General features: G+C 50.7%; 1 protein-coding gene across 1 annotated transcript in view; it reads right to left on the bottom strand.

Annotated features, from left to right (window-relative positions):
- The window catches only part of si:dkey-100n23.5, a 152671-nt gene that overhangs the window by 102692 nt on the left and 38923 nt on the right, over positions 1-11056 (bottom strand). The window contains exons 6-12 of the mRNA XM_035408512.1: positions 11036-11056; positions 8489-8599; positions 8298-8369; positions 7647-7756; positions 7187-7298; positions 7072-7084; positions 6837-6972 (exon numbers count right to left, since the gene is read on the bottom strand). The exon at positions 11036-11056 is cut by the window's right edge and continues 129 nt beyond it. Coding sequence (XP_035264403.1) covers positions 6837-6972; positions 7072-7084; positions 7187-7298; positions 7647-7756; positions 8298-8369; positions 8489-8599; positions 11036-11056 — 575 coding nt within the window. The remainder of the gene's footprint in view (positions 1-6836; positions 6973-7071; positions 7085-7186; positions 7299-7646; positions 7757-8297; positions 8370-8488; positions 8600-11035) is intronic.

Below are 11056 nucleotides of genomic sequence, written 5' to 3'. Positions count from 1 at the left end.
TGCCGATGCCACTAATGACCAGAAGGGACAGATGATGTTGCTAGCATTCAGGAGAAACATGTCCCACCATCAGAAAAAAGTATTACAAGAAACGTCCCCCACTGACAGCATAAAGTACTGAAGGAAGTAACTCCCACTGTCAGCACAAAGTACTACAGGAAATAACTCCCACTTTCAGCATGACGTGGTACTACAGAAAAGATTCCCCACTGTCAACACAAAATACTGCAGGAAACATTTCCCACGATCAGCAAAAAAATATTACAGGAAAGATTCCCCACCATCAGCACAAAGTACTACAGGAAATAACTCTATCAGTTATAGTACTACAGAAAAGATTCCCCACTGTCAGCACAAAATACCACAGGAAACATCAATTGTCAGCGCAAAGTACTACAGGAAACATTGACTGTCAGCACAAAATACTACAGGAAACCTTGACTATCAGCACAAAGTACTACAGGAAACCTTGGCTATCAGCACAAAGTACTACAGGAAACCTTGACTATCGGCACAAAGTACTACAGGAAACCTTGACTATCGGCACAAAGTACTACAGGAAACCTTGACTATCGGCACAAAGTACTACAGGAAACCTTGGCTATCAGCACAAAGTACTACAGGAAACCTTGACTATCGGCACAAAGTACTACAGGAAACCTTGGCTATCAGCACAAAGTACTACAGGAAACCTTGACTATCGGCACAAAGTACTAGAAAAAATACCACCAATCTTCAACACAAAGTACTACAGGTGACATCTTCCACCATCAGCATACAACAAAACAAGGACTTTGAATCCACCAACCTGTGAGTTTTTTGTTCACAGATCACTGTCGCATACATGACTACACAACAACTCTAAGACCTCCGGTTCATTTCCATTAACTCCCTGAACATGAATTTTTTAGCATCAGTTTTAATATCACACCACAGAATGTTTCCTGGAAGAAATGGAAATTTTGATGACGGAGTTCAGCATCCTCAAAGCCACCAGATTTGTATCTTGGGCTGAACCACCTTGGCTGGCTTTGATTGCTCTGTTGGTCTGAGGTTAGCTGTTTATGTGCTTCCCGGCACATGACAGTGAGTGTGTCTGTATGTGTGTGTGAGAGTCTGTACGTGTATGTGTGTGTGAGTGTGTCTGTACGTGTATGTGTGTGTGTGTGTGTGTGTGTGTGTGTCTGTACGAGTGTGAGTGTGTGTGTGTGTGTCTGTACGAGTGTGTGTGTGTGTGTCTGCACGAGTGCGTGCGTGTGTGTGTGTGTCTGTACGAGTGTGTGAGTGTGTGTGTGTGTGTCTGTACGAGTGTGTGAGTGTGTGTGTGTGTCTGTACGAGTGTGTGAGTGTGTGTGTGTGTGTCTGTACGTTTGTGTGTGTGTGTGTGTCTGTACGAGTGTGTGAGTGTGTGTCTGTACGAGTGTGTGAGTGTGTGTGTCTGTACGAGTGTGAGTGTGTGTGTGTGTGTGTCTGCACGAGTGCGTGCGTGTGCCTGTCTGTGTGAGAGTGTATGTGCATGTGTAATTTAATAGTGGCTCCATTTTCTTGCCGCGGATCAGAGCTCTGAAAGCTGAGGTGTGGTTTGCTGAATAATTCAGTAATGGCTGATTTGCCGATTGGGTTGCAAGACAACACTCATCCAATCACTTAATATGGTCAAGTCAGTGATACTGCGATCCCCGCACCATTTTCTCAATGCTTTACAAGACCACAGTGCTGCTGCTCTGACTCTGAAAACAGGAAACAAATGACCAATCGCAGGACAGCATGAAACCACTGGACATGCCCATAATGGGTGTCGGCCTGTCTGTGCACACCCCCCGCCCTCCTCAGCAGAGAGGAATATGTGGTGCTTTTCCATTTTGTGCTGGTAACTGGACCCTGGCTGGCACAGACAGACACTGTCTGACTCATTCCATGCGGTCCCCGTGTCTTGCCAGGGTGGCCAGGCTTAGATAATAAAGGCCCAAATCCAAATCCAAATCCACTGGGGATTTTCAGATATTATTAAATGGAACTTTAGTTAAAGGCTGTCTATGAACAGTAAGTGCCGTGAGAACAGAGCAAAACAATGAGATACGATTAATCCCTTTTTATGCAGATGCCAAATCTGGCCTATCCCCACCCATTTAGGGTGAGTTCTATTTAACCCCTTCACGCAGATGCCTCATCTGGCCTATCCTCACCCATTTATGGTGTGTTCTATTTAACCCCTTCATGCAAATGCCAAATCTGGCAACCATTATTGCTGTTCGTGGAGGCTCTCAATTATTATTATAAACTTCCAATGAAACACATCATATACAGCTGGAAAGCACATACTGCTGTCTACTGAATAAAAGAGTTACCAATTAAATTACAATGAACTGAATAGAGTTACTGTGGTATAAAAAGCAAGAGGGGTTTTTGCACGTGGCTGATGTAAATGCCAGCCCTCACTTTCTATATGTGTGTTTATTTCTCAAAAGGATTGTTCAAGACAATAAATGACCACTGAATCTTAAAACGTACATCTTTACAAGCAAAACCAATGCTAAGATAGTATATTTATTCCATATTCAGCTGCAGATATTGAAAGTACGGGGCGACATAGCTCAGGAGGTAAAACCGATTGTCTGGCAGTCAGAGGGTTGCCGGTTCAAACCCTGCCCTGGGTGTGTTGAAGTGTCCTTGAGCAAGACACCTAACCCCTAACTGCTCTGGTGAATGAGAGGCATCAATTGTAAAGCACTTTGGATAAAAGCGCTATATAAATGCAGTCCATTTACCATTTACCAAAGTAGAATGACGTGGTATAATTACACAAGTAATCCTCTAGTTTATTTTGCTGTTCAGTGAGCAGCATTTTTTATAACTGTACTGGCATGCCCTCAAGCTATTTTCAGCTTTATCTAGTTGCTATGATGCAATACACATTTTTATGAACTCCCAGATAGACACCTTATCCAATGTGTCATGCTTGTGAGGTATAGTTGCAGATGAGACTGCAAAGAGAGGGTGCTTGTTAAATGGACAAACTACACAACAAGAGTCGTACACAGAAACTCTGTATTTGGTGTAGTTGTCGTGTATTGTCCACTAATAAATCCAGAACACAAAGTTTGTTGTTCCCATTCTTAGTTTGGTGGCAGAAGCACTGAATGCCCGAGTTGAGAAATCTCAGGACGCCAGTGTCCTGGCCACTAGGGCCTTGCGCGAAGGGGTTCAGAAGGACAGGCGAATCTGGTGCCCTCACAACTGGGACCCTGCCACAAACGCAAAGGAGCCACCAACCCAAGCTCAACTCCGCACCGGTGCCGTTTCGCAACAAACGCGACAGAAGCAAACACAGAAGCGTAAGGATCCCCATAACTCTGCGAAGGGCTCCCAAAATGTAAAACGCATTTTACTTTTTAATATTAAAAAAGGCAGAGGGCCAAAAAAAAGAGGCCAGCTGCAGCGACTTTTTATGGAGGCAACCAAAAGTGCTCGGATCCTATTGAAAACAACTGCAAAAGAAGCCACCGGTGCTCGGGAAACAAAAAAGGTAAGTGGACATACATGCATAGTACATCTTTAAAATATATATATATATATGTGCTTGGTCTTCTAGCTTAGGAGCTTTTCACGGCGCAAAGCCTACTGCGTTTCACGTTACGTACCAGGAAAAAACAAGCGATGTTCCCGGCCGCGACGGAGGCGTGCTGTTGCCAGGTCTGCGTAGCCGACGTCGCGCCACGAAAACAAAAGCTGGGGGGAACATCTGCTGCGGTAAACGAGCGCCTGTGGAGTGCGGCTGCACCACCTGTCACCTCCAAAGAGCTTTTTTTTAAAACGGCGTTTTGTTCCAGCAGGCCCCCTCAGCAGCTTAATGAAGCCTGGGAAAGACTTGGCAGAAGCCGCAGCTTCCCGGGCCGAGGGGACCAATCGGAAAGGAGGAGCGTTCCTGAACCTTATCTGGGTGCAAATTTCGGCACCCTCCCTCACGCTACGACCGACATTAGTACCGATTACCTTCCCTCCTGCTAATAACTCAACTGAGACTCAAACCGCCCGGTCTCTGCTAAAGCCTTCAGCCTCCCTGGCTCAAGTTCCGTGGTTCTGATATATGCCTTTTTTCTTGGCTTAGCAAACTGCAATCTTATTAGGAGCATCCAATTCAGGAAAGTCCACTCGGAGAAATATTTTGCTAACGGTGAGTTGCGACAACAAAGTCTAGTCACAGAAACTGAAGCGGAGATAAAGGTTCATGTTCATTTTTTTTAATGGGTAAAGTGTCACTAGCTAGCTGACCGGGCACAGAGAGAGCACCACTTTCCTAAAAGGGATCAAGTAACAACTGACACCTCTTGTATGGAGGATATTTTCTTGCAAGTCTTCTTTCAGAGGAATATTCATTCCATTCAGTGAAAACAACCCACAAATGTGTTAACTATTTTCAATCGAAGGCGTCAGCTTTGTGCATCTACAGACTAGCGACGAAAAAGTTCAGATTTTGGTGTTTGGACACCACCTACCCTCGTGTAATTTGTTACTCCAAATATTAGAAAAATGGCCTCCCTGAATATGGGATCCTTAATCTCAGGGGTGTCCAAACTTATCCAAAAAGGGCCAGTGTGGGTGCACCTTTTTTTGTTTTAGCCCAGCACTATGACACCTGATTCAACTCATAAACTAATTTTGGATAAGTTTAGACACCCTTGCTCTATCCTGTAAAGGGTCCAAGCATTTATGCAGCAGCTGATGCAGAGTCACAAGTCTGGTAAATGGTAAAAATGGACTGCATTTATATAGCGCTTTTGTCCAAATTGATGCCTCTCATTCGCCAGAGCAGTTAGGGGTTAGGTGTCTTGCTCAAGGACACTTCGACACGCCCAGGGCGGGGTTTGAACTGGCAACCCTCCGACTGCCAGACAGTCGGTCTTACCTCCTGAGCTATGTCGCCCCTTAGTCTGACGGTAGAGGCCGCATGCTGGAGTTTGGCTGAAACCAACTCCCCTAATGTGGGAAAGGCTGGGAGCGTAAAAAAAGCAATAACCAGGCTTATGATTGACAAACCGCCACCACCTTGAACCAAACTGGAGTGATTTAAATCCAGTCTAGTCATGTCTGCGCGCGAATGCAGCTAATGAGTGTGGGAGGCAGGGCGGGGTCAGGCAGGGTGAGTGAGGGGCGAGAGGCGGGGCCGAACTGCTCGCATCAATACCCCCCCTGCCCTCAGGGCGTGACATCACGGCCACTTTCGGAAGGGGCTCCGAATCTAGCATTTCAATCAGGCTGAAGAGAGCCTTTGTCTGAGCTCTGCACAGCGTCCGCGGACAGAACAGAGCCATTGATCCGGCCCGATTGAGCTACAGCTATTTTCAGATGTAGACTACATTATCTCTCTCTCTCTCTCTCTCTCTCTCTCTCTCTTACTGTCTCTCTCTTTCTCTCTCACTCACTGTCTCTGTCTCTCTCTCTTTCTCGCTCCCCACCTCCTAGTTTCTAGACATGAAAAACATGCAAGTCTTTACAGTATTTACAGTTCCCAGAAAAAAAATCATATCATTCAGTGTAATAATTAAATGACATGGAATGTTTATTTAATTGAAGACTATAGGCTAATCACTATAATAATTCACCTTGTGTTCATTGTTCCAGTTTTGTCAAAATCTTAAGTAACGTATGACATGGCAATAATAAAATAAATATGCAAGGTACTATGAGTAATTAAACAGGGAGCTTTATTGCAGTCACTGCTTGAGCTGTTGTGTCTGAAACCATTATACAGCTCTTCCTAGTCTAAGCAATTACACTGCATCCTTTACCACACAATGACAGTTAAAGGACAACACAAAACAAGAAATGAGGGGGACACAAACTCATCAGTCTTTATACAACGATTCTCCGTGTTTACATTAAATACTCTGCAAACTTCACAGGGTTAAATAATTATGGTGTTAAGGTTAAAAGAGGGTGTAGCACCTGTTCTTAAGAACAGATTGTCGGCAAACTTGTTCTTAAGAAAGGGTTGAGTCGTTTACCGTGCATTTTATTGCTTGTATATTTACATTGAAGCTGAAAACTGATTTCTACCATTTGCGAGCACCAGCTGATAATGATATTTCTTTTATTTCACTTTTCTCACTCTCAATGCAGTACTAGTGAACATATTATTGCTATTTAATTGTGCGATTTAGTAGCTGCTGCTTATATATGTCCCTACAGAGTGCAGTTTATCCCTGATGTAATTATACTGGATACAGTGCTTATATATCTTACATCTTGGAGAAAGAATAAGCATCTTGTGGAGGCACTGAGCAATACATTTTTGTAGTAACATATTAAAATGAGTGGGCACATTTGAAAAAAAAAAAGAGAATTTTTTGTCTGGAAGTGGCTTAAAATGGGTGTACCACTTGCAACCCCCTGCAGCCCCCCCCCCCCCGGCACTCTCTCAGCATTGGTCCTTTCACTATCTTTTACCTTCCCTGCTTTCTATATGCCTGAATAAACCCAAAAATATAAAAGAAGAGTGGACTGTCCCACTTTCCTATCATAAAAATGGCTGCACCACAACAGGTGTCACTGATGGCTAATATGCTATTCATCACACAGTGCTCCCCCCCCCCAGTCTGTCCCGTAAATGCCGGTAATGCGTGCGCCCTGCGTAATGTGTTGCAATTTGAGACAAACCTATTTGCGCTGCTGACTGATGGAAAGCCAGAAGCCCGCCTGAGTGATAAGAGCCTGATGATGAGGAGCTACGGTAAGTACCGCCGTCCCGAGGCGGGCGGCTGCAGCGAGCGTACGTGCTAAACTCCACCGCCAAGGCCCACATCGCTCACCGGGGGGCAGAGGCCCACATCGCTCACTGGGGGACAGGGGCCGAAACCAGGCCCACATCGCTCACCGGGGGACAGAGGCCCACATCGCTCACCGGGGGACAGGGGCCGAAACCAGGCCCACATCGCTCACCGGGGGACAGAGGCCGAAACCAGGCCCACATCGCTCACCGGGGGACAGAGGCCCACATCGCTCACCGGGGGGACAGAGGCCCACATCGCTCACCGGGGGGACAGAGGCCAAAACCAGGCCCACATCGCTCACCGGGGGACAGAGGCTGAAACCAGGCCCACATCGCTCACCGGGGGACAGAGACCGAAACCAGGCCCCCATCACTCACCGGGGGGACAGAGGCCGAAACCAGGCCCAAATCGCTCACCGGGGGGACAGAGGCCGAAACCAGGCCCACATCGCTCACCGGGGGGACAGAGGCCGAAACCAGGCCCACATCGCTCACCGGGGGGACAGAGGCCGAAACCAGGCCCACATCGCTCACCGGGGGACAGAGGCCGAAACCAGGCCCACATCGCTCACCCGGGGGACAGAGACCGAAACCAGGCCCACATCGCTCACCGGGGGGCAGAGGCCGAAACCAGGCCCACATCGCTCACCGGGGGACAGAGGCCGAAACCAGGCCCACATCGCTCACCGGGGGACAGAGGCCGAAACCAGGCCCACATCGCTCACCGGGGGACAGAGGCCGAAACCAGGCCCACATCGCTCACCGGGGGACAGAGGCCAAAACCAGGCCCACATCGCTCACCGGGGGACAGAGGCCGAAACCAGGCCCACATCGCTCACCGGGGGACAGAGGCCGAAACCAGGCCCACATCGCTCACCGGGGGACAGAGGCCGAAACCAGGCCCACATCGCTCACCGGGGGGACAGAGGCCGAAACCAGGCCCACATCGCTCACCGGGGGACAGAGGCCGAAGCCAGGCCCACATCGCTCACCGGGGGACAGAGGCAGAAACCAGGCCCACATCGCTCACCTGGGGGGACAGAGGCCGAAGCCAGGCCCACATCGCTCACCGGGGGGCAGAGGCCGAAACCAGGCCCACATCGCTCACCGGGGGACAGAGGCCGAAACCAGGCCCACATCGCTCACCGGGGGACAGAGGCCGAAACCAGGCCCACATCGCTCACCGGGGGACAGAGGCCGAAACCAGGCCCACATCGCTCACCGGGGGACAGAGGCCGAAACCAGGCCCACATCGCTCACCGGGGGACAGAGGTCGAAACCAGGCACACATCGCTCACCGGGGGACAGAGGCCGAAACCAGGCCCACATCGCTCACCGGGGGGACAGAGGCCGGAACCAGGCCCACATCGCTCACCGGGGGACAGAGGCCAAAACCAGGCCCACATCGCTCACGGGGGGGACAGAGGCCGAAACCAGGCCCACATCGCTCACCGGGGGAGAGAGGCCAAAACCAGGCCCACATCGCTCACCGGGGGAGAGAGGCCGAAACCAGGCCCACATCGCTCACCCGGGGGACAGAGGCCGAAACCAGGCCCACATCGCTCACCGGGGGACAGAGGCCGAAACCAGGTCCACATCGCTCACCGGGGGACAGAGGCCGAAACCAGGTCCACATTGCTCACCGGGGGACAGAGGCCGAAACCAGGCCCACATCGCTCACCGGGGGACAGAGGCTGAAACCAGGCCCACATCGCTCACCGGGGGGACAGAGGCCGAAACCAGGCCCACATCGCTCACCGGGGGGACAGAGGCCGAAACCAGGCCCACATCGCTCACCGGGGGACAGAGGCCGAAACCAGGCCCACATCGCTCACGGGGGGACAGAGGCCGAAACCAGGTCCACATCGCTCACCGGGGGACAGAGGCCGAAACCAGGCCCACATCGCTCACCAGGGGACAGAGGCCGAAACCAGGCCCACATCGCTCACCGGGGGGACAGAGGCCGAAACCAGGCCCACATCGCTCACCGGGGGACAGAGGCCGAAACCAGGCCCACATCGCTCATCGGGGGGCAGAGGCGGGACGCGGGGCGGGCGGAGATCTCTCTATCACTCTCCCAATCTCCCGCGAGACCCAGGCGCCGCGCAGGGCGAACGAGCCGCCTGTCAGACGGCGGCGAGCCAGAGCGGCGAGCAGGAAATGAAATCGCTCCGTTTGAAGGACGAAGCGCAGATACAGGAGAACTGAGAGAGAGGGGGAGGAGAGAGAGAGAGAGAGAGCAATGGAGTGAGGGGAGAAGCGATAGAGGGAGTGATGGAAGGAGCGAGAGGAAAAGAATTATGGAATGAGAAAGCAAGAAAGAGCAATAAAGAGGGAGAGAGAGGGTAAAGAGTGAAAGAGGAAAAGAGAGGAGAAGAGCTATGGGATGAAAGGGAGACAAAGAAAAAGAGGCAAAGAACAAAAGGGAGAGGGACAAACGCAGAGTGAGAGGGAGAGAGAGGAAAGGACAGAGAGAGAGAGAGAAAGGAGGAGGAGAGGAAGGAGAGGGGGGAGAAGGAGGGAGTGAGGAGCCAGCTCTGGCCATCCATCACCACTGAGCTGTGCTGTCGCTGCGTAGCCACGCACTCCTGACCTGTCAGTCTGACAGGAAGTCACACTCTGTCACTAACACCGCCCGGCTCGTCCTCACGCACACGCGGACACGCGCAGACACACGCGGACACACGCAGACACACGCAGACACACACACGCAGAGGCACACGCTGATGCAGACACACACACGCAGAGGCACACGCTGATGCAGACACACACACACATTCTGATGCAGACACACACACACAGAGGCACATCCTGATGCAGACACACACACACAGAGGCACATCCTGATGCAGACACACACACGCAGAGGCGCATCCTGATGCAGACACACACACACATTCTGATGCAGACACACACACGCAGAGGCGCATCCTGATGCAGACACACACACACATTCTGATGCAGACACACACACGCAGAGGCGCATCCTGATGCAGACACACACACGCAGAGGCGCATCCTGATGCAGACACACACACGCAGAGGCGCATCCTGATGCAGACACACACACACATTCTGATGCAGACACACACACGCAGAGGCGCATCCTGATGCAGACACACACACACACAGAGGCACACGCTGATGCAGACACACACACATTCTGATGCAGACACACACACACAGAGGCAGATCCTGATGCAGACACACACACAGAGGCAGATCCTGATGCAGACACACACACATGCAGATGCACATCCTGATGCAGACACACACACAGAGGCACATCCTGATACTCATCCAATCAAGAAGCAGCGTAGGTTTAAATTTAGTGAAGGCGAGCTCCCTCTTTGGCGACGGTGTAGGCGGTGTTAAATTTGATACTCAGCTCCGCCTGTTTCGCTGAACGGCCAGCAGCACGTTGCCGAATAAACGCCTGACCAATCGAGCCTAAATTCTTCGTTGCCACACATTTGTCACGGCATTCTTTGTGTTTGGCGCTGGCTCCCCGCTCAGTTAAACTCTCGCGCTTAAAATGTGTCGACTACGCTGCGAACGCACCGTCGCCTGCGATCTCCGTCCCACAGGCGCTACGGAGTACACAGTGCATTGCACCGCTCTCGTACCCAAGCCATTCCAAGTCCTTCAGCCACTCTCTCTGAAAAGCGTACACCTTCTTCGCTTTTGGTGCGTCCACATCGCCGTCGCCATCACCAGCTGTTTTCCGTAATCGTTCGCTTCATCTTAGCTTTCGATAACGCTAGCTAGATTTTGTCTTCAGGTAACATTAGTTAACGCCCTGTGTCGCGTGACAGTGGAGTGCCGCGAAAGGGAGTGATCGAAAGCTAATATTAACCAATCTAAAATCAGCATTAAAGGTAAGAATGTCAAGCTCACGTTTGATTGGTTAGAACGGTCACTGTCAGCTCACAAGGCACATACTGAGTGTACTGACTAGCGAATGTACAGAGAAAGGGACGTTCGACTGAAAAAAAAAAAAAAAAGGTCGCACCATTACAATTATTTGCACTTGCACAAATGCTCCCAATTATATTTCGAGGTCGCACAGATTAAATTTCGGGAGCATATGCGACCAAAACGGTCGCAATTTCGAGCCCTGCATATCCTGATGCAGACACACACACACACACACACTCACACACCCCTACCCCTACACACACATGTCCACACTGCACACCCCTACACACACACACACACACACACAGATGCAGATGCACCAGCGGGAGCGGCACCCTTTCTCCAGACCAATGGCGTCCCCCCCTGCAG

The sequence above is a fragment of the Anguilla anguilla genome, chromosome 3 (genome assembly GCF_013347855.1).
Source record: "Anguilla anguilla isolate fAngAng1 chromosome 3, fAngAng1.pri, whole genome shotgun sequence".
NCBI lineage: Eukaryota > Metazoa > Chordata > Actinopteri > Anguilliformes > Anguillidae > Anguilla > Anguilla anguilla.
Note: the sequence above shows the minus strand (reverse complement) of the source record. Positions and strands in the feature narration are given on the sequence as shown.